At 41.4% G+C, this 24,156-nt stretch overlaps 1 protein-coding gene across 7 annotated transcripts in view; it reads right to left on the bottom strand.

Annotated features, from left to right (window-relative positions):
• The window catches only part of wnk3 (WNK lysine deficient protein kinase 3), a 39,623-nt gene that overhangs the window by 14,733 nt on the left and 734 nt on the right, over positions 1-24,156 (bottom strand). For 4 of the 7 annotated variants that reach the window (XM_074680896.1, XM_074680899.1, XM_074680900.1 and 1 more), the window contains exons 2-10: positions 14,057-15,240; positions 5,214-5,386; positions 4,377-4,597; positions 2,036-2,193; positions 1,835-1,923; positions 1,497-1,716; positions 964-1,285; positions 729-847; positions 406-606 (exon numbers count right to left, since the gene is read on the bottom strand). In XM_074680896.1, coding sequence (XP_074536997.1) covers positions 406-606; positions 729-847; positions 964-1,285; positions 1,497-1,716; positions 1,835-1,923; positions 2,036-2,193; positions 4,377-4,597; positions 5,214-5,386; positions 14,057-14,779 — 2,226 coding nt within the window. In that variant the 5' untranslated portion in view covers positions 14,780-15,240. The remainder of the gene's footprint in view (positions 1-405; positions 607-728; positions 848-963; positions 1,286-1,496; positions 1,717-1,834; positions 1,924-2,035; positions 2,194-4,376; positions 4,598-5,213; positions 5,387-14,056; positions 15,241-24,156) is intronic. The other 3 variants (XM_074680898.1, XM_074680902.1, XM_074680897.1) reach the window with 2 other exon arrangements.

Here is a 24,156-nt window from a genome sequence, read left to right as displayed (position 1 = left end):
ATGATGATTGGTGATGATTGGAAAGAGGAAGAGAAAAAAGCAGTAGAAAGTTAGGTAAGAATAGGCTTTGGCAAATCATTAATCAACACATTTAGTTTTATGTAACAGGGTATCCCACAGGTTTAAAGAGCAGAGGTGGGCTGCCCACCGTTGAGCAAACAGCAGGATTAATAAAAGACGGTAGTAGATGAAAGCAGCTTCCATCTCTGCTTAGGATTTTCCTGGGAGAAACCCTGTGTAGCATACAATCAGATGGCCAATCTCAGCGGATTATGAGGATGAATTTTAATTGTGATTGGATGAATAGTTATTTGAAGAAAGAGAACCCAAAATGAGGTGAAGTAGTAGATTTTTCTCTCTTTGACAAGAATGTTACATGGTGTATAGTATCATCAACCTTTTCACCTGATAATATTGTGGAGGGACACTTGGTGATACCTGTGGAACCATGGTAACGGGCTGAAGAAATGTTTGACCAACAGGTCCTCCTCCACTGTGGCCTATGGACATGCTGGACATACTGGCACTCTGGCCCATGGGCACATTAGAGACACTTCCACCCTCACCAATTGGGTGCATCTGAGGATGAGCCAATGCACTGGTGCTCTGGAATAAGGAAAACAATGTGCGAATAATGTAAATTTGCGAAACAGGGTCTTCAAATCATGTATAAAGAATTAGCTTCTTGAGATTTAATCCTAAAATGAAAAAAAAAAGAATTGACATACAGCTGCTGCAGAGGGCAGAGTTGTCTGGGAGTGGGTGTATGCTTCTCCTTGCTGAGAAAATGCCTGACTCTGTCCACTTGCATAGGAGTCACAGCTGGCAGAGCTAATGCTCTCACCTGCTGGGCGTGTGAGGGACATGAAAGGAAAAATTATAATTTTATTACATATGCGTTCCTCCTTCCACCAAGTCAGAAATAAAGAAGCATTCTTCTAATGCTTTGTTTGCAAACTTTACCTGGCAGACTAAGGGCTGCCCCACTGAAAATGTTTTGCTGCCTGACATGCTGGTCCACTTCAGGCAGCTCCTCAGACTCCTGCACTCCGCCTCCCCCACCTCCTGTTTGATCAGCTACCGTTGGCCCCAGTGAGGACAGGCAAAGGGGTTGAGAAAAGGTGTAGGAGGAGAGAGTGGAGTCTCTTCTTTCTTCATAGCCTTGCTGTTGCTGTAGGAGCTGCTGCTGCCGACGCTCCCGCGACTTTTTGATCAGATTAACTCTGTCCCGGATGGATTTTCCAACCACCTTAGCATCGCTCTCGTGAAAGAATCCTGACTTTACCTAAGAGAGACAGAGAGAGAAGGGGAGTAACTAATGAGGTTAGAAAAAGGCAACATTAAGAAGCTGAAAAATGAGCTAATGGATTTCCCCAACCTGCTCTCACTTCAAGTCTCAACACATTAAAAATCTCACCCAGCCAACCCCATCTCACCTCTGGTACCAATTGACATTGTTTACTACAAGTCGAGTGTAAACCGGCTCCATGTCTCACCATTTCCAGAGCCACTTCCTCAGCACTATCATTCTCCAGGTCATAGCTAAACTCGATAGCCTCGTTGTCTTTGTGCTTCCCCTTTAGCTTCTTGGGCTCTTCCACCCAAATCCGGAGAGCCAGGCAGTCCTGGGTGCCAGTGTCCTCTTCTGCCAGCTCTACCCGGACCCCTGTGTCCTCCCCAAAGAAAGCATGGTTCAAGAGATCTCGGATGGAAGGTCTGTCAAGAGAAAAACACAGAGCAGATATGATGAGCCAGACGCTATTAAGTTTAATGATTTACAGATCAGATATTCTGCTCATCGGTATGTCCCATCACAAAAGCAAAATCTGCCGACCTCTGGCTCTTGTTCTGGCGAATGCAGCCTTCAATGATCTCCTTGATCTCTGGGTCATTTACTTTATCAAAGCTGGCTGGCTTTATGCCCTGAGGAAAAGAAAAAGCAGAATATTTGCATCAATGGAAAGCAGTGGAAGTGGATTGTGGATATTTTTTTTTTATGAAGCCATGAAAGCCATGCATACTCAACAAGACCTACACTTGTGACTTTGCGATAGATCTGAGCAGCATTTTGGCACTCAGAGTAAGGGTATTCTGATGTGGCCATCTCAAGCATGCACATCCCGAAAGCATAGACATCCACAGACTCGTCGTAGTGCTCTTCATACATTTCTGGAGCCATGAACTCTGGTGTACCTGTGAGAAACAAATGAAGATTTGTAGTCATGACATGCACAACAGTTTGACAGTTAGAAAAGTTTGAACAAAATTTAGTGAGTAAACTCATCAGTTCTAGTTCTTATTATTCAAATCATAGTTACAGACGCATTAATTAAAATTTCTGCTCAAACTGATACATAAGAAAGAATGATTCATGTACTAACAGTACAATGGTATTGGTATCTAAACAGATCCTTAATGTGTGGGAGTGAAAGAGTAGGCGACTTTCCATGCTGGGCATGAACACAGCATTGTAAGTTTACACATTGAGAAATAATTATGTTAAATTGAAAAACTTTGAGATTTTATTATTAAAGAAATTAACATTCATTACCATATCAGCACACAGAAAAGTACTGAAAATTGGTACGGTTGAGTACTGATATCGATTGCCCAATGGACATGGGCACCATATTGTTTCAAATGTGAAAGTTGGCCATCCTTAAGTGTGACTATTTTCTGTAGTAAAAAAAGTTTTAAAATGTACCCTGACTTGTCTTTCTAATAAATGAGCTCACAAAATATCAAAAGTAGTGCTGTCAGGCGATTAAAAAAATTAATCTAATTAATTACAGGATTTGTAATTAATTAATCTATTTAATCGCATTTTAATCTCATATCTGCTTATGGTCCAAAAATAAAGAATTAGAATTCCAGGACATTAAAATCACATTAAACAACATAAAAAAAAAAACATTTAAAAATTAGGTGGGAATATATACAACACATTTTTAGGTACCCTGAGGCATAAGGAACACATGAAAAAAGTTTTATGGTTCTATCTTTACAAAAACTACACAGTCCTGCACGTAAAATAAGCTGATTTGATTTTTAGGAAGGTCTTTGCTTCTGTCACATTTTTACTTGATGCGGACTCAATTTTCACTGCAATATGAACTTATATACTTCTATGAGGTCAGGAGATCCCGGGCTAAAGGCTAAAAACTCTGAGGAACTATGTAAAAAACACTTTATTCAAGTCTTGGATCAAAGAAAAGTGAAGTATTTTCAGTTTAACATGCTCTGAACACACAAACTGTTGCTCATTGGTGCAGAGCAGCCCCAAGCTGAAACATGACACCAGGAAGATGGAAGCAAATTTTCAAAGAATTCTTTAGATTTAAATATTGGACAAATATCGATCATTCAGGGCTTAATTAAAGCAGTAAAGAGTGTAGAATTATCTGTTTTTTACAGAATTGAACTAGAGAAAAAGGTTGATTTTCTGCAGATTTTCAAAAAAGACGTGAATAAACGAGAAGTGGACAGCAGTCCCCAAATAAATCACCCCCCCCCCCCCCCCCCCCCCCCCCCCCCGTTTAAAGCCTGTTGCTGACGTCATTTGTGATACATTCAGGGACTGCTGAAAATCTGAACACCACTTTTTCCAAGTAGGACACATGGTTTGTAAATGCCCGACATTTGAAAATAAGTGCGTCTTTGAACGCCCCGCGGGTTTGGATCCAGGGGTCCAGATTAATCTGCGTTAATTTCTATAACTCGTTAATTTGCGGTGTAATTAATTAATGTAAGTAACGCATTAAAATGACAGCCCTAATCAAAAGCTTTTTTAACCATTACTGTTGTTTTTCTAAATCCTTAATGAAGAAATAGAGGTAGCTTTAAGAGTTAACATTTGTATTAATGTGTTAGAAATAAATTGGCTAAAGGGTGTGACACAGAATCTGGTCCAAGTTCATACAAAACAGTTATAAACAGACAAAACCAGACCAGGTCAAAACTGACCAGGGAGAAAAAAGAAGTTGTGAAGACCAGACGAGTAAAATACAGGTGTTAACATCACTGTTAATGTTTCCATTCTGTATTCACTGTCACATTCAACCGTCCCCACAATAATTCTGTCCAAGCTTTAATATAGATTTTTTCCTTCCTCTGTTTTAACTCTGTTGAGCTTAATGGTACTCAATGCATAGCTTAAGTTGGCTCACAGAAGACTCTGTTTACAGTAAGTGCTATCCACATGGATTTTAAAGTGACTGTGTCGATCCACCCCCTGGCACATCAGACTCTTTTTAAAAATCTGAATTGTGCTGAATCAACAGGAGAGTGTATTTATAGGCCCGTTTACTGTCAGCTGAAGTAGATACTACATTCCTGGCACTGTTCTCCAGAGTAGCTGGTCTTATTATGGAGCCTACCGATGACACTCTTGGCAAAGGAGGTCCGCATAAGAGTCGCCAGCCCCAGGTCACCTATCTTGACTGAGCCTGTGGGGCCTGTTATGAAGATGTTGTCACATTTGAGGTCCCGGTGGACTATCGGAGGAGTCCTGGTGTGAAGAAAGTGAAGGCCCTTCAGGATTTGACGGCACCAGCTCCTTAAGACCTTTGGTTTCATCACCTTAAAGCGCTTTAAATATCTGTGCAGAGAGAGCGATGGCAAGACGATTACTGAGTGCATTGTTGTCAACCTGTTAAAGACAAGTAAAGGATCTAAACTCTACCCAAGCAACATAATACTCAACACTCTAAACTTAGTGTTTTTCATAAATCAACATTGATATATTTATCTAATCCCAAATAAAGATAGATCTCCATTTATCTATATCATTTAGATTTTCTTCCTTAAAGTAAACAAATAAATACTAAAAAACTCAGCAGTGCTCTTTGCTGAAGAGTCATGGTACTTTGTAATTTCTGATTAAGACTGAGCTCCACTAAAATGTATTTACAAATACATCATGCGTTTTTAGAAGCCTTTTAAACTGTTCATAACATATTTTTGTAATTGAGACATTAGAAAAAATCTCAAGTTTTATACTCATTGATTTAATAAATCCATAATCAAAAGTTGACTCTTTTTTTCAAACAAAAATATCCATGTAGCTATATTTACTTTCTAGAGTTTCATGATACATTATAGAAATTCTTCGTTGTATTTTATATTATGGTCAGAATACTTTTTATCCACCACAGACTCCTGGTCAAAGTGTATTAAATACAAATGAATGTTACAGAAAGCTGAATTGAGCTTACGTCTTGAGGGTTCCTGAAGTCATGAGTTCAGTGACAAGTACGATACATTTCTTGCCCCGGAGTGCAGACTCCCACGAGTCATAGAAACGGACGATGTTGGGGTGCTGAAGCCCCTTCAGCATCTCAGCCTCCTCTTTGAAGCGCTGCTGCTCCGCCTTGGTCAGCTTGCGGTCCTGAGATGAGAAATAGATCAGCAGGTATGGCTGTGGTCAAACAGAACTTTATTCATTCACATTATTAGCAGTGCATAAGTTTAGCATTGCATTTCTGTTCAGAAACTTTAAAAGAAACATTTTTTTCTGGCCCCAACAACCACTACTGTGTGAAACTAACATCTGCTGCCACTAGATGGTGCTAGCAACACAGATATGCAGTGATACTGAGACAACACCCAACTCTAGGCTTAATAAAACACATTTGTACTGCACCTGCCACAAATCTACTGTATGGATGCAGCAGAAATCCATTATAGTGGCACAGACAGCATCCCACGGGACTAGAAGCAGCCATCGAACAATCCCCGTGTTGAACACTGTCACACAGGATATTTATACAACCCGCCTCTCACATGTTCTGCAGTGAAGATTTCCCCTCTGCCATTGGAAAAGGACATTTTCTGTCTTGTTTACATTGTGCATTTTCATGTATTATTCAGATTTTTTCAGATCTTATTCAGTTTTCTTGGACCACTATTTCTCAGCCGGCTGTATTTTGACAAAATACGTTCAGTTTATTTAATTCCAACGTGAACATCAAGTCCCAGAGAAACTGTATCAAAATAGTTTTTAGGACTTAAATTTAACATCCATGCATTTAGCAATGAGGGAAATCCTGACTAGGCTGGCTGAGCCAGTGTGTATTTTTAGACATGTCAGTAACAACTGTTGTTGTCTGCAATCTTCTTGTTTACAAATACAAAGCATTTTAGGTCTGCTGTTGTTCAACCTTTATTGACCTTGTTACCTGCTGTGCATGACCATCATTTGGTGGCACTGAAAGCTGGAGCTGAACACTAAAGAGTTCATTGCTAAAGGAAACATCTAGTTATTTCTGTGGAGGCAAATTTTTTGAGAAAGGATCAAACATCACTGTTTTTTTTCCTGTAATAACTGGAAGGTAGCTGAACGGCAGCCAGTGCTTGTCACAAACAGACCTCACTATAAATAGAAGTCATCATAACACTGACTTTCCACTGATCGATTCCATTGATGTCGAGCTTTTTGCTTTACATAAAGCTCCCTAAATGGAGGTGGTACACTGCAGATATCTAGGTTTAAACAGGCAGATTCTCATGTTATGGAGTTACCCTGTCCCTCAGCTGTACTTTTATTTTTATTTTGTGCCTCTGCTCTTGTTTCCCTGTGTGTCTGTCCTTCATCTTCACAGGGATCCTTCCCTCTCTGAGTCTATACTGGTTCGCTGTCCTTATCTGGAAGTACTGGTAGAAGCAATCTCTCTGGCCCTCCCCTCTCAACACGAAAGAACCATCAACAAAAGGGCTGCAGCTCTTTGCTCTATTATGGCTAAAAATAAGGTGCCCATCCTTGTTCTTCCCTCATGCTGTCATTCTTTTAATACCAACTACAGAGTTTTACCTTGCAGTGCAGTTTCCTGCTTACCTGGGTGTATGAGGTGTGTCGAATCATGCCAGCATCATCATGCTGCCAGTCAGTATAAAAAATATCTATAAATCTTTTCTCTGACTTTATTTTGTCATTGGGCTCTGGCTCTGTTTTGGTGCATTTGTCCTCAGTCTCCCTCCTCACTCAGAGCATCACTCTGCCTCACTGTCTGGTCTGGTGTGAGACAGGCTGTGTCTCTGGCTGCTGCCTCCTCAGCATCTATTGTATCTCTCTGAGTGTGGCATCAGGCAGCCTTAGGGTGGGCAAAGTTCAGACAGAGTTCAGTAAGAGAAATTCTGTCTAGACAGACTCATACAAAGCTGTACCCTCTCTATCCACATAGCCACTCACACACAGGCCCACGCACACTCACTTTCAGACAAACAGAGGCACCAGAACAACACAACCATGGCAATACACACACTCTGTAAATATGCACCATTCTTCTTCCTATAGCTAGTTCTGCTTAACACACCCCAAATTAATCACTGCTGTCTAGATATCAGTCATGAACTATGCAATAAATTTAAGAGCCCAGGGTTTATTAACGCTTCAAAGTATTTACATAAAACTGGCACTCCTTTGGTATCAGTCAGCAACTCGTAAAAGCAGAACTGGAAAAACAACAAGGCCAATCAAAAGTGTCCCTTAACTGACGGAAAGGTGGAACAGAGGAAGCAACAGAAAGACCTTGGCATAAAATGGGAGAGAGAAAATGCAGCGCGGGGGAATGTGACACAGCATAATAGGGTGAGAAATATTCAAACCTTATATAAATTACAATCATAATATAAACATCCATTATTTTAATAAATATGATTCTACATACACTCCTTTGTTTTTTCCTCGAAGCACACTGTGATGGAAACTGTTATATCTACACTGAAATAACTAAAGAGTTTTGAGGGAGTTGTATTCATTTATTTGGGTGTCACTGGTCTTTTGTCCACATTTGTATACTCAACCATGAAATCCCTGAAAATGCTCTGACAGGTTATTAGGAATGGGTACTGAATTATGTACTTTTAGATACCAACCTAATTCCATCTGTAATACCAAGTACCAGTTCACATAAAATCAAACGGTACCATGTTTCGTAACCCCTCCCTTGTGACTGTGTGGAAGTGGAAGAGTAGCCCATTTTCCATGCTGGACATGAACACAGCATTTCAAGTTTATATATTGAGAAATAAATATGTTGAATTAAAAAACTTTGATATTTTATTGTTAAACAAATTGATATCTATTAACATATTAACACACACTAAAGTACCAAAAATTGGTACCGCAAAGTACAGATACTAGGGATGCACGATATTGGATTTTTGCCGATATCTGATATGCCGATATATCGAAACCCCTTTTGGCCGATACCGATAATCACAAGTTTGTTTGTTTTTTTCACTGTAAAGAAAGCTAAGTCTATCCTGTACTGGAATTTATATGTTACTCTTATTGTGACGGTCTTATTTGTTTAAGAAACACACATACAACAAGACAAAAAAACATTTGATTTTACAATAAATAAGAAATGTATTATTTTTTCAAACTCAAGACATTCAGTATTGAAATACAGAAAAATAATTTCTTTAGATCACATGAACTTTAAATGTACAATGCATTTTTAAACATAACCAAGTTGCATTTGATTATTTTAGAGCTACTGTAACAACCTGGTGACAGACACAGAGCTCTGCAGTGCAAATAAATGAAGTGCTACATTTTATTTAAGGAGCTTATTTTTCAGATGGAAAATAATAATAATCCTAACTGAATAGCACCTTATCGGCTGTGACTATCCGCAGGAATTTTCATATCTGCCGATACCGATAAACGTGTTTTTAAGCTTTTATCAGCTGATATCGATATTGTGCCGATAATATTGTGCATCCCTTACAGATACTGATTGCCAGATACTGTATCATTTTAAAGGTGAAAGGTACTCATCTTTACTGGTAACAAACTTTTGTGCTCAGACATCACTCTGACTTTTTCCTGCCAGCACACCTCATACAAATTTCCACAGAAAGTCCAGGCGAGCGAAGGTGAGAACACATCAGGTAAAAGTCTGAAAAAATGTCTTTACTGTGCAGAAGCATTGTGTTTCCTACTGTTGTGTTTGCATTGCTGGAGCATCTGTATTCCTAATAGTGATATGCCCCCAGAAACATGAACAACCCTCTTCCTGCTCTACCTGGCCAACCTACTCCACACTGAAACCAGACATGGTGTATCAAGTAGTGAGAGCGTGGCAGATGAAGGAAATCCCCTGCTGTCAGGTGCATGTGTGAATGACTTGTTCAGTTCAGTTCAGGGTCGTCAAGAGCTCATGTGCAGAACACTACGGTCTTAGACTGTGTCAAGGTGCCTCCCTGACACAGCCCGAGGCTTCCAAGTTGGTAAACAGGACTGAAGACCTGGTCGAGAGATTTTTTTTGGATCAGACATCTGTTGAAGCAGAAGGTCAAGCAGCAGGTTAAGTCGCCTCATAAAACAGGAAATGGACAGGATATGGCTTACAAGGCACATTTGGTGGATGGTAAGAAGCTGGGGTCATGAGCACCAAAGCACGTGAGTCCTAAAACATCTATTTTGGCAAACACTGCACGAGTGTCAGGTATCAGAATCTGAGGCTTCCCTGGATGCCTTCTTGTACGAAGGAGTGTGCCTTTGCTACAGTGGAGTAAACATGGCTGTAAAAAAAGTATGGGTGAGAAAAGGTGTGTGTAATGTTTAATGTGCAGTGATCAGAGAGCATGTCAGTGTTTGAAAATCTGGGGTGGCGGGTGGCTGGGATTAGATTAGAGTAAGCTACAACAGATCAGACTAACGAGATAGATAGCTGGTGGAGGGCTGGCCCTCACGCTGGATTAGAACCCCAGGCCAGTAGGCCAAGTTCACTACACTCATAAAGACCTTTAGCAAATGCTCTGCAGTAGTCATGTTTTGAAGAGGCATCATTAGAGAGAGGTTTTTAAGTCTCTCTGTTGAGCTAAGCTTTTCAACCGTGACAGGGCCTACCTTAGAGCCATGGTGTCAAGTTAGCCACAACAATTCTGTGCCAATCTCAGTCAAAGAAGCAATATGTTAATACAATTGTAAGAGCCATAAACCTGTAGATAAGTCTATAATGAATGGCTATGTGCAAATCCTTAAAAACTGCCAGACAATAATCGCATCATCATAATTCCATCATGAGTACCTCAGATTTATTGGATTAGATGGCTCCACAGTTCCTGTTGGTGTTTGTGTGGTAAAAACATTGATTAGTAATTGAATCTCACATTGAATTGATGGTTAGCTTTTGTGGCTACAGCCCAAGGGACATCTGCCAGCTCTCAGTGCCCTAGTTGAGGATGGAGCTGGTCAGTTTGGTTGGATCGATTCCATCCCGGTCTAGTGGGCTCAGCTGAAGTCCGTTTAATGTTGCCTCTCCTAATTAGGATCTCTCATCAATAGGTTAGCCTTGCTCTACCTGGAAGGACTGAACTGCCCTTTCCTTATCAGACAGGGGTTGAAAAACAGGGTCCTTTTTTTGTTTTTGCAGCTGTAAATAGGTTCGGAGGGATGAGGAGCGATGGGGTTTTATTAGTGTGTTGTGCAACTGTCAGAGCTGTTCATCTTTTGTATTAGCTTGTACCTATGTAAAAAATTCTGAAACAATTAAAAACAATCTAGAGTTCCTCGCTTGTTGCTTTGTTTGTAGATGTAGAATAATGATCAGAAAACCATATTTGCATAACAACATTGTTTTAAATGCACAAACCAGCCTCTGCACTGCTGTAACAAAAAAAAAGTTAAGCACAGCTTTTTTCTAGGTGGATGCAGGTGGTAACGGCTCAATTATCATAAAACAATGCAAACAATGAGTCCTTATTCTGATCACAGAGTGCAGGCAGCCTTGTACTGTAATGTTTGTTGTACCTTTAATGATGAGAAAGCTTTGATAAAGATGAGCTAGACAAACACAGTATGGTGTTTGAAGTTGGCTTCATAAGACAGCGTTTACCTGCAACATAAATCAGTCAAGTTTGATAACAAGAAGTCACACCCAACTTATTCAAGAGGCTGTCATCATCACGCATCCACAGCACTTTAGGGTGCCACTCTAGTTTTTGTAGTCCTGAGAGTGGGACATGGCTGGGTTGATCTAAGCTGAGCTGGACCAGTCTGGGCTAACTGGGTTGAACCAGTCTGGTTTCTGCTGCCCGAGTTATGCTGTCTGTGCAAGGTTTTTGTTCCAGCCTCACAGGCACCCACTGTAATTAACTCCCCTGGATCACCCTGTATGCTCACTCACACAGACAAAAAGTGATGGAGGGAGAAATGGAGGGAGGCTGAGAGAGGAAGAGAGAGGGCGGGTGAGAGGCAGACACATACAGTGGCATATGTTGACACAGACTAACAGAGAGCAACAGCTTGCACGCAGAATTGAAATAAATGAACAGGGCTCATACAAACACATCTACTCAGTGTGTCTGGGGCTAAGAGAGCTAGCATGAAAAACAAATGGCTCTGCCCTTTTAGGCATGGAATTCCCAGGGAAAGGGAAAGGGAAGAAGAGCGATGGTGTCCGCATTGTGAACTTTAATTACACACTCTTTCAAGCTGCATTTGGACAGCTAATCCCCTGGCTTCCCACTCTTTGTGGACACAGGAGAAGAGGAGCTAGGTGCTCCCAGGCTGCAGTCTCATAGGAAAGCAGAGTTAGCATTGAACAGAACATTGTCTGCTGTGCTTTCCCATTTTAAAGCATTTTGATGAATGGACACCATCGTTTTACACAGTCAGGACCTTAGCTTCCATCAAGATGTTTGAATTTGAAAAAGAGAAAGTGTGACGAATAATTCAAATTATTACAAGTACAATAAGTAAATCTTTTGAAATAACTCACACTTTAAGATTACAACACTGCTGTTAATCATCATCTGTAGACATTTCTCTGTGTATGAACCCTGCAGCATCTTTTCGTGTTTGTTTTAATACTTTATTTATTATATAACACAGTAGGCTGATCGTATCTTGTTGTACTATTCCGATTGTTTATTCTAATGCCACTTTGTACTGAGCCGGTGTATGTTTAAGCTGTGTTTAGACAGACTAAATAGGACAGATCATGTGACCCAACAGACTAGAATGTTTCCCTGAATGCAGTACTGGATCCATTTATAGGCGTGTGACCTGGTCGCTGTGTAGTGTCTGCGTTTGTGCATGTGCATGTGTGTTTGTGTATGTCCATGTGTCGCCCTGCATGTGGTAAGTTAGCATTAGCTACGCGACTGCTCTCTGGGAGGGATGCCATGGTAATCCTCTGTTTGGCTGCTCGTCTCCCCCTCTGTCTCTTCCTCTCCTTAAATCACCATCACCTCCTGTGTCTCTTCTTTCTTTCTCACACTCTGACTTGTTCTCTTACTCTCTCTGTCGTTCTTTTTTCTGCATCCTTTTTGTTTGTCTAAAAGGCTATCAATTTCTCTCTTTCAACATAAAATCTTACTAAAAGGAAAAACATATATCCAATTTTTTAATTGAGTAATAGGATGTTTGCATTTCCTGATACATCGACAAATAACCTGTCAAAACTACTTTTCTTCCATGAGGTCTACATTAAAGATGCTTCTGTGAGTTAAAAATGAGGCATCCCCCAGTTTTAATTTGTGTGCACCAATCATCCGTCTCTTTTCACTTACAGAAATAGCTTTGTTTACACCCCACAGACAACAGAGCAGTACCTTTGCTGGTGTCATGAAATAATGCTGCCTGTGAGCTTTTCATAAATGTTTTAAGGATGACTTTAATACTAAAGGTGAAACAGAACACCTTGCAAAGCGAGCATATCAAGTGTTAAAGTGAGACCGAAGGGGAGCTGGAGAGGTATAGTATATAGAGCTGCTAACGAGAGGAAAGTTCAGGTGCTGGGTAAACCCAGAAAAGGTGATGGGGAAGTGCCTGCTTAGTCCAACAGACACAGCCTGATCTGAAGGATTAGTCGGGGCTTCTGTTTTGGAATTAGCTCCAAACCAAACACATGACTGACTTTTCTCACACAAAGCAGGCAGTCAAATCGGATGGCTTACCATAACACTGCTCTCTATTGTGGGGCCAAGAATCAGAGGGATGCATTTTCTTCTCCCCTCCACATGTCCCGTCTCCCACCACATGTAGAAACCACACTAACAATGTTCCCCATTACGCCTCATGGTAAACCCGGTTGTCTTTAGTGTGCAAAAGCTTGGACAGTGCTCTGGTCTAAATCATTCATAACATTTCATTACCATCCTCCCACTGCAGTGTCAATGCATGACAAAGAGTCTCTTACAGTAATGTTTGTGGTTGTTTCACCTACATACACATAATGTTCCTCATGTCTTTGTGCTCACAAAATACATCCCTTTCAGAGCTTCCCTCTCATTTCCAATTCATACCTCTTCTTAAAACACAACAGATATACATGAGCTGAGCACTTTCTGGCAACTATTAATATTATTATTAGGCCTAATAGCTACCATGATGTAATGATATACCAAAGTGGACCCGTCATTTAAAACTTGTGGTACAATTAGCTACTTTATTAAGTGATCAGTTTGCATCTGTAGGATACACCAAACAAGTCAAACAAAACAAACTTATTTAGGATACTTTTTTGTCTGAAACATGTCATTGCAGTTATATTTTACCTAAAATGCCCTTTTTACTTTTGAAGTACTTCATAAATTCCTATATTTTAGGAAATTGCGCAGAGAGGTGCTTCTAACAGAATACCCAACCACAACAAGAAGAAGTGCTGGCAGCTGTGATTCTATTATTTATAACAGTCCTAGAAAAGGCAAAGCCTCCACTTTTACTTTATGCTGTCAGTCAACTACAAGCGATGCTCCTCCTTTTCACCCCTGTCTCCACTCAACTGCAGACTCCCACATGAATTGCAAACAGACAACGTGCTGAGATTCCAAGATTTCAGAGGAAAAGCTCCTGAGACTCTAATGCGATTCATTTTGTTGAGCAATATTGAGCTTCAGGCTCTTCAAAGCACGCTCATGCAAAATGTTATTTGTCAACAAAAAGTTATTTCATTCACATCTTTGGTTTGTGAACACAATTTGGATTACATAGTCTTTTAATCCATTCCTCCTATCTACAGCTCTATCTATCATACAGCTTACAACAGAGCTAAAGCAGGTTTTACATTTTTTGGTATAAGAGAAGAAAACAGCTCAGTCTTACCTGAAGTTCACACCAAGCCACCTCCACCCAGGTCTCTGTGTCCAGGCCTTTATAAACAGTCTTAAAGGCTCCTCGGCCCAGTTCAATGTCAAACTTAAGGAACCTGCCTGAAGGAGAGGTGGCCACAGCCTTCATCTCTGCCTCCTCCTCCAGCTCCCGGTCCCTCTCCTTCCCTCGCTGTGTGGCTGCTGAGGAAGAAGCATCCTTGTCAGGCTCCTGGCTGGAGCTGGGGCAGGATGGGTCGTGGCCCATTGCAGCACAGGTTGAAGCACCTCCTTGCTGCTGGGCACTGCTGGTGAAGACTGAGTCTGAGGAGCACAGCTCCAGATGGGGAGCACTGTGGGATGCCTCTGGGGGCACCTCCACCTCATCGTCCTGCTCACAAATCTCCACACTCTTCCTGAAGAAGCGCTTCTCCCTCCTCTGTGGTTTCTGGCCAGAGTCCACCGTTAAGGAAGGCGTGGAAAATGAAATCCGTCTGTCTGGGTTGTCTTCACTCGCCTGGCTGGCTTCCCCTCCTCTTCCTCCTCCTCCTCTGATTCCTCCATCCTCTCCCAATTTCCTCTCCTGAGTCTGGGAGGAGGGGAAGTCCGAAGGGGTGCTGTAAGTCCTCTCCCTCTGTGGATCGGCCCTGCCCTCGTGCTCTGTGTCCTCCTCCCTCTGTCCATCAGGTTTCTCCGAGGACTCCTCGGTACCTGTGGGCTCTCCTGGGTCAGTAGCCATGGGGAATGGCCTCTCCCACTCTTCCTCCTCGACCTCCTCCTCCTCCTCCAAACCTTTGCTCCTCCGTCAGTCCCCGTCTCTCTCTCTTTCTGTGGTCACCCACTCCACCCTGCTGGTCTGTCCATTAAATCTTCCAGAGCTGCGGGTGACTGAAGGCTCTCTCTGGCCAAACTAATGACCCTCTCCTTCTTTCCCTTCAGTCCGTGTCCCCCTGTCTCTCTATGAGATGTTCTGTGGCACAGGAGGGTGAGATCTCAGCTCTTAGAGAACACTTTCTTTCTTCACTTTCCTCCTCACCATCTCCTACATTTCCTATAGATCCCACTAATGTGAGGAACTAACCAAAGTCAACCACACATCTTTTGCTCTCACAAACACAGACAAGCAGGAGTTTTCAAGCCTGATGGGACAGCTGCAGTGTTTTCCTTTCAAATTAGTGAGTGAACATCTTCAAGTAAGACCTGCAAGACAAAAGAAAACATTGCATTATAAATCAAACAGTCAGGAGATAAAGTTATTGCTCTGTTGTTGCCATATTTACAGTATCCTTCATATGGGATACAGTTTGTAATTTATAAGCTATACATCTGAAAAGGACAGTCAGAGGGTCCTGGACCTCACAGGGACAAAATTGACCAACATTGGTGGATTAACCTCACAGAAAATCCTTGGAGCACCTTTATTTGATAAAACATTGTTAATTCCTGCAAACAGATGTATTTCCTCTCAAAATATGAAGTGTTGATTGCTCATTAAACTTCTTGACAGCTCATGAAATCCAAATGTGTGTACACTCTCTTGAGCTCCATAACTGGTGAAAAGCTTCCAGCAATCAGATAGGGAAAAACTCTGGAAACTTCCATAAAAGGTGTTTCCACAACCGCCTGAGAAAGTGACCTAAGGTAATTTATTGGATAACAGAACTCTAACTCAGTCGCGATCGCTGGCTCCTTAACTTGTACCCGTACAAGGTATGAATATCCTAACAGCCACACAGGAGAGCCTTTTTGTTGTAGAATAAAGTTTGACATTTACACCAAAACGTCCCCAAAGGATATCCAGTCAGCTTGTTCAAAGGTGACACAAGTGTTCATCAAACTTCAAGTGCACGTTTATAAGCATCTTGTGACTGTAAAGTTGCATTCACTGGCTCCATTAGTCAACAGAAAGCTGCTGTTAGGAGTATGCGATCCCTGCATTAAATATGAATGATGAACTATGGGCTGGTGGAGCGTAAATAATTCACACTCAGAGGGATTGTCCAACTGTGATGGAGTTACTGCAACACATCTGCAAATAAGAGCTCATAAATATCCAAAACTTTGTTGGTGATTATGATCCACTGACAGAATCACTAAGCGTGTTGTCAGCGGAGGATTCAGACAGGGTGATAATAGACTGTTATAAACTGGCCCTCGGTGTTATCCTCTGCTAGCATAAGGTGAAACTGAACACAGCTGGTGTCCTCTGACACGGCAAGATTCCTGCAATGCTGTTACTCATTCACTGTTTTGTGAGTGTGTTTGTGAGGAAGTGTGTGAGGGAGTGTGTGTACACCAGTGGGCATTTTTTGGATGACATCTTTATCTCCTCTTCTCCTCTATCAGTCCCAATCTGGCCCTGAGTATTATATCTCTTCTGCCTTCTGACAGCGTCTGATCATTTTCATCAAGACACCAGCCACCCCGCAGTCACTGTGGAGCCAATATCTGAGAAGAAGGGGTCAGGTGTCCAATTAGGGATGCTAATGATTTATGAATTAATTACTTAAGGATGCTTTGCTAGGTGCCACCCTGTTGGTTGTGTCTGTCTGTTGCGGAAGCTCTCTTTTCTTTGTCCATTTCTTGTTACTTTTCATCTCTTTTTCGTAATCTTCGTATTTGGAGGGGGTCATTACTTTGTATGGCTCATTTGTTGGTCATGAACACCAAACCAGTTATGTCTTCTGTGATATTTTTACAATTTTTTGCTCCTGTGTTTGTCTGGAGATCCTACATGTAACCATGGCTGCATTGTTTATATGTGAAATCAGCTGTTAGCAGATTGTCAATGCTAACTGGTGCAAGGCCGGATGTCTTCCCACTAGGTGAGGAGAAGGAGGTGAGGACGACGTGCTGGTTCTCAGGTGTGAGCTAAGAAGTGACGACATGGACCTGTCCTTCCATCCATCGTTATTGGGAACGTAAAACCTATCTCCAATAAGATGGACGAGCTAGCTGTGCTAACCCAGCAACAGAGGGAATACCAGAAGGCAGAGTAGCATCATGCTATTCACAGACATGGCTAACAGAGCTAACATTAGACACCAACGCCACATTGGCAGAGCTTCACCTGCTGTGAGCAGACAGGATCCAGGAGACAGAGACTGAACAGACTGCTGAAGAAGCTCAGTCCTGGACCCTGTGGAGGTGGAGGCTGGCTGAACTGGACAATGATGGACAAGCTGTCATCATCTATTTTATTATGGACCTTTTTGCTCTTTCTATACACTTTCTTACTTTTGTTTTCTTGGTTGCTGCTGTGACTCCCGAATTTTCCCTTTTGGATATATAAAGTATTTTCTATTCTATTCTATTCTATTCTATTCTATTCTATTCTATTCTATTCTATTCTATTCTAATACAGCTCAGAGACACCATTCATGATTTCAGATTGAGCAGCTGGATTAACAGGGAGCTAATGCATACTAAACACAAAACCTGTGCTAAAGAAATGTGGCTCCCCTGGAGTTTAGCGGTGCAGAAAATGAAAAGTAAAAGGAGCAGCTGAGGTCAAGGTTTTAAGCACTTTGCATATTAGTTTCCGACTCAACACATATTACTTTACAAACCAGACACGTGGGACTTTCAAGAGCCACTGTATGATCCAACCCCTGTCTACAGTTTCAGTGCTCTGAGGACCACACATGTACTCGCTTCTTTGGCTGCCTGAATGTGTCCGTCTCTGACAGACACCAGGCCCAGTCAAAGTCACAGCAGCAGGTCTAGACTTTTTTTTCCTCTCACTTTTAATGAGCAAAGCCCACCATGACCACAGAGGCCTGGTCTAGTGTCTCACAGAAGCTATTATCTCTATTATAACACAGTCATTAACACTTTACATCAAGCCTGTTGTCTCTCTGGGCTCAAAGAGGAGGACTCTGACATGCAATGCTAGTAGCTGTCTGTCAAATTAGAAACACAATAGGCTGATGTTAGACCAACTGCTAAGAGGCTCCTGAAGAACAAGCAAAGCTTCCAGTTGGGCAGCATTCCCGAGACACAGACACATGCACCGTGAGACAAGCTGTAATTAGCATTTAGCTGGATGTCTCCACGCTCAACACCTAACAGCTAGAAGAATATGAGCAGCTGTTTGTGGCTGATCCAACAATAAACTAAAAAACTAACTCCACAGAACACCTTAAAGGTCTGAGAACAAAACATCGCAGCAGGTCCACCTTTAGAGCCATGGCTTAACTTTTGTTTGTACTGTTGTATCACCTCACCCAAGTGCAACAGAGGGGAGTGACTAATGATTTTTTCTGTTTTTACAATCGGTCTATAAATAGGCTAGGTAATACAAAGAGGAAATACTTGAAAAAGAGGGTTTAAGATGACAAATGCAAAACTTTGTTCATGTCAAGCCAATAGGTAAAATTTAAGCTATTAAAATAGAAAGGAAAGCAGCATGTGCAGCATGAATTAATGTTTCATCTGACACTTTTCAATTAAAAAATGATCTGGAGTATGGTATCCCAATGAGGACATACTGTAGAATAAAGGGGGTAAAAAAATGTAAAGGCTAAAGGGATGAAAAAGGGGAAAAACAACAGGCGATAAAGAGAGGGAAGTTGCCCTTCAAACAGGAGCTTCATCGCCAATGTCCCCAGGGCAAGGAGTTCCCATGAAAGCCACATACCGGACAGAGTTATCTCAGTACATCAAACACGTTCAACCCATCGCTGTCTCTCACACCCGCCCAGTCTCCCTTCAAAACACACAGATACAGATATGAGCCACACACCAGCAGGCTAACAAAAACTTTGTGTTGCACTTTTTTTTTCTCTGTCCATCCCACACATATACTTTCTTTGAGCAAGAGTCAAAAACAAACAGGCACATTAAAAGCAAACACTTCCACACCCAAACCCATGGCTTCTTTTAATCAAGGAATGCCAAGAGGAATTTCCTGACAGCAGCCAAATGATCCAGCAAGAGGTAAAACAGGAGCACAAGAAAACAAACAAGTGTCCCAGTGAAAAAGGTCACATCTTTCCTCAGCACCGGAGTAACCCCAGCGCGCAGCGTAAATCAAGTTCACATGTCAGGATCTTTGTCTGCTCATTTTTCTATCAGTGCTGCGGTGCATGAGAAGTGAACATCTGACACGCTGCACTCTGCCTGCCCTCCAGGCTTCTGTAGAGAACACCTGCAGCTGCCTAATCATTTCTGAAATGTGCAACGGAAATCATTGTGACACCTTTTTTTTTCATAGCTGCCAAAGATGTGATTTCTATTCTTTTCCCAAAACCCACTGAGGGCCATGTTTGTTTTCTTCCCTTGAACCTTTTTTTGTCATCTGTCCACAAAGCTTTGAGAAGAGGAGGGCAGAAATTCCCAAATTACGCACCGTCACCTTTTGAACAAGGCCGTGCACAAAGACATCTCACATCCACAGTTCATGTTCTAACTTTAAAAATATAAACACATTGCAACCCTATCTGCCTAAAACACGTTTTTCATCCTTTTTCTTCATGGGTATACACACATTAATCCCCGGGAACTAAACTCCCGCTGGAAATCAGGCAGGCAAACAAAAGCAGAGCCAGCGAACTCTGTGTGTATTTGAGTGTGAATGTGTGTGTGTGTGTGTGTGTGTGCGTGAGTGTGCGTGGACTGTGCATTTTTTTGCAATCGAGGGGGACGCGTAGATGAAAAGAGTGAATAAAAAGTGGTGAGGGGGACAGGAAGGGATTGTACAGCAGAGTTTCAAACGGAGGGAGAGAGGGAGAGAAAGGGAAGGAGAGATGGGGCGAGGGGGGCTGGCTGGTAGAAGGGGTGGGAAAAATGTGTGTGTGAAAGAGAACAAGAGAGAGATAAAGAGAGGGGGTGGCACAGACAAAAAGGGGGCTGGGGGGATTTTGCCTGATAAAATATGTGCCAATGTTTGTGTGAATGAAAGCAGTGACTATAGCTAAATTTCTGCACCGGACAAAAGCAGCTACAGTCATATGTGGAGTTAGGAGAGGTGAGGATGAGGAGAGGAGAGGGAAGGACTAGTAGGAATGCTGTTTGGAAAAAGGTTGAAAACATGAGGTGGTTACATTAGCATAGGAATAGTTTCCGTTGGTATGTTTAGTTGCACAGTGAGCTTGGGTGCAGAGGGCCAGGAGAGCAGGGTGAGGGGGGAATCTCGTACAGCAAGATGCTCCTGCTGAACACAGAGACATGTTGACTGTTTCAAGTGAAGCTCTAAAGAACAACCAATTTCTCATCAACTGAAAATTACTGATAAAATTATTTTGGGAGCTATGGAATTAAATATTTGAGCTCCACATTAACATATTTGCTGCTATTTTGTCCTTGCTCATTATGAGCAATGTATTTTTTAAAGTTAGCATAAATGAAGAAAGTTATTTTCTGTTTTCTTACGTTTTATGAATCAATAATGACCTCAGTGCAGTTTATTCATTCACACATGAAGTTGTTTTCAGCTAAAATGAAACAGTTTGAGCATAAGCGTTAGGGTTTAGAAAAAACAAATGAGGTGATGAAGTGATGTCCACACTTATTGGATACAACCACCGTACAGTTGGGCCATGTATAAAATATCGCCTTGCAGGTTATTAAGTAGCATAGTTTAGGGTTGTGAACCAATAGAGATGGGTACCTTTCCCATTTAAAAATGAGACAGTACCAATTTCCAGTACCTTGCAACCAGTTTTGGTACTTAGTAATACTAGTTTTTGGTTCAGTTTTGAATTGAACATATAACATAAACTTGCAACGCTGTCTTTATGTCCAGTAAGGAAAACCGCCTACTCTTCCACTCCCTTAGAGTCACAAGGATACGTTAAGGTACTGAAACATGTTACTGTTTGATTTTGCATAAATCAGTACTTGGTACTACAGACTAGGGCTGAACAATTGATCGAATTTAAACCGACATTGCAATGTCATAGAATGCAATTTTCAAATTGCAAAGGCTGCAATTTTTTTTAAAGGTTTTAAAGTGCATTTAAAAAGAGCAATCCAAAAGTAGAGGTGTCCCAGTCCGATATTGATATCGGTCCGATAGCAGCAAAAAAACAAGTATCGGTATCATATCGGAATGCATCTAAAATCTCCGATATAAGCATCCGATATTTCTGTGACCCATTGGTTAATAATAAATGGGTCAGTTTTTCCTCACACCTACTGTTGCTGACTACTGTTCTTTGTTTGAATAATACCACTTAATCAAGCCTTTTCTAACATGACAGACATACTACAAAATAAGTAATAAAAGTATGCATGTTTGATGCTGATATCGTATCGGGTTAATATCGGTATCGGCCAATACTCAATGCTGCAGTATCGGTATCGTATCGGAAGTGAAAATGTAATATCAGGACATCCCTATCCAAAAGTTTACATATTTAAGTAGTTGAGCCAAAACTTTTTTATTTACATTTCTGCACTTTAGTTTGTGTTTTGTTACTGATGACAGATCAGTAAGATTTTGATACATTTAATATTTATCTTTACATAGTGTTTCTTTTTCATTTTATAAAACAGTGCATTCCACATGTTGACTTATTTCAATGGTTAAGCCAGAGATTTGGTCTCATTCACATTTCTGCAGTTTATTTAGTGTGAGATTCATAGAAGAGAGGATTCATATTTACTTTTTAGATTATTGTTCATACTAGGCCTGTTGTTCTGCTTGAAGTTCAACCTATCCGTCAATATTCTACTGTGATTGTAAAAGTTAAAGATACGTTGTTCATATCAGTTCATCTAATTTCATCATAACATGCTGGCCAGGCCTACAGGAAAGACTTGTTTATATGTTGACAGTATCCTTTGTTGTGTTGGTCATACTGTAGAACAGTTTATTCGTTGTGTTAAATAAATAATGTAGAGGATGAACAGCCCCCCCAAAAAATTGCATGCTAAATCGAAATTGCAATATAGGTCCAAAAAAATCACAATTAGAATATTTTCCAAAATCGTTCAGCCCTACTACAGACTGAATTTGTTCGGTACCACTAAAAGTACCGTGTTCAGTACCCACCCCTAAGCTGTATTCTATCCTACCCTAACTGGTACAGTACGGTACGGTGTGTTTTGATATGGCATGGTGTGGTATTTTTGTGGTAAGTATCAATATCTAAGATGATTTTCTCTTTTTATTTGTTCTTAGTTTCTGTTGTAAGGCCTGTCAGGATGTATACATGGGTAGATGAAGCACTTGGCGTCTTCATCTACTGCACACTGTCTCTTTGTTTTTATCATTTGACTGAGCTTCCCGTGCAAGGAAGGTAGAAAACAGTGAGTAAAAGGCTCTGAGTCATTTGGCTATGTAGTGGGAGAGAAATATGTAAAAAAGTGTTTCTAATCTAGTCAACTGAATTATTAAATAGGTCCCTGAATCCTGCTGTGTCGGTTAAACCTAACCAATATCTCACTGTAACAACAGCCATTTCCATGCATGATTAACGCAACACTTAAATCTTTCCTCTCCTCTCCCACAGAGATTTATCGAGGAGATGCAGGCTGATGTGAGGAGACGAGGCAGAGGTAGCACAAGGTCTGAGAGCTGCTGGCCAAAATTTGAATGAACTCAAGCAGCAACTCTCTCTGGAGTGTACATGTGAACTCTGCAGCTCAGCTGCTGACCACAGTGACAGGGAAACAGGCATGTTTGGTAAACTTGAGTGGGGGGTCAGGAATGACTTGTCATGCCGTCACACAAGGAAGTAGCTCTGTATGTTGCAGGTGAACACTCTGACTGTGATGCTGCTGCTGATGTGATAAGAAACAGGGGGAGCCCAGGCTTACTCAGGTGTGTCTCTAAAACAAATGATCATAGTAGAAATAGAATAGCAAATAGATATACAAAGTCACCAAAGCAAAGAAATCTTGAAAATCAGCCTGAAGTAAGTCATTAATTACCTGAATCTGGCACAGTGGTTTAAGAGCAGTGTAAATGTGCAACTGAACTGTGAAAGCGAATGTAATTAAATCTGCTCTGATTACTCCTCCTCCTACTTAATGATTGCACGAGTTGGTTCAGCACATGTTGCTCCCTTTTGAGTCTCCGGTCAAGGTGGTGTTTGGAAATCTGATTTGAAGAGTTCTTCTTTTTTTAAATACAAAATATCAAAACCCTGGCCGCTAGAATCAAACACACAATGATTGTTCTCTACCCATTAGGGAAACCCAAGGCTGAAACACAACAAGGACTTTTGTCCAATCCAGGTCAAGCATGGGAGAGCAGAGTGTAGGTAGCACACACACAGCACTGTTCACTGTGAGAGAAAGAGAAACAGACACAGAGAATATGTGTTATCTAAGCCCCTTTTTTGTTCTCTGTCACTCCCTCAGTCTGCAGAACCACTCCATACTGAGGGATTCCTCTAATCCAGGTGAGAGAAAGGCTCCTTAATCAGCCAATGATGAATCAGGATTACATGTTCCTAAAGTAGCTTACTACTGCTGCAGCTCATATCAGCATCTGAGCCCCTTTTGTTCTGCAAATGGTCTCTGAACTTTTCGGATGATGGAGCACTCAGAGATCAGTGATGTGTTGATATTAGTGGATTAGCAGCTGTCAGCCATTTTTAGGGAAGGCATCCTCTCTAATGTTTTAAGACCACTTCTATCGCTCCTATTAGCACGGTGTGATGAGAAGTGCTTTATTTAAATATTTATCTATGCAGTATTCATAGAAGACTTGAAGGGGCTTATTTAATGGAATACATACATGTGGATGCAACATGCATTGTGATTTCAACATGCATGCTGTGAGATTACTCAGCAAAGTCACCATAGTGTGACTTGTAGCCACTGGCTCTCCATCAAAGTTGAGATGATGTATGTTATTTATAGGATACAGCATATAGGCAAAGACACAGAGATGCCTAGATGTGCACGCAGCATGAAGTGCAGCTATTGGCTAACCGGTCGCCCAGCTGACTGCCATGCAAACGGGGAAAGACAGAAGAGTACAATCACAGCACAGGGCGAGAGCACAGTGACTGACACCACCACAAATCAGAAACTCCCAAACCTCCTGGCCTTTCGTGCCCCGAGCGCAGGCAAATCATTCAAATGATGGGTTGAACATTTGGTGTCCGAGGGCCTGACAGCTACACTGCCCACAGCTCTGCACTTGACTCCAGTGTTTTTACA

The sequence above is a fragment of the Halichoeres trimaculatus genome, unplaced genomic scaffold (genome assembly GCF_033239565.1).
Source record: "Halichoeres trimaculatus isolate MK-OKI-2021-1 unplaced genomic scaffold, fHalTri1.1 fHalTri1_scaffold_11, whole genome shotgun sequence".
NCBI classification, from domain to species: Eukaryota; Metazoa; Chordata; class Actinopteri; order Labriformes; family Labridae; genus Halichoeres; species Halichoeres trimaculatus.
The sequence above is the reverse complement of the archived record's forward strand: the minus strand, read 5'-3'. Positions and strand labels throughout refer to the sequence as shown.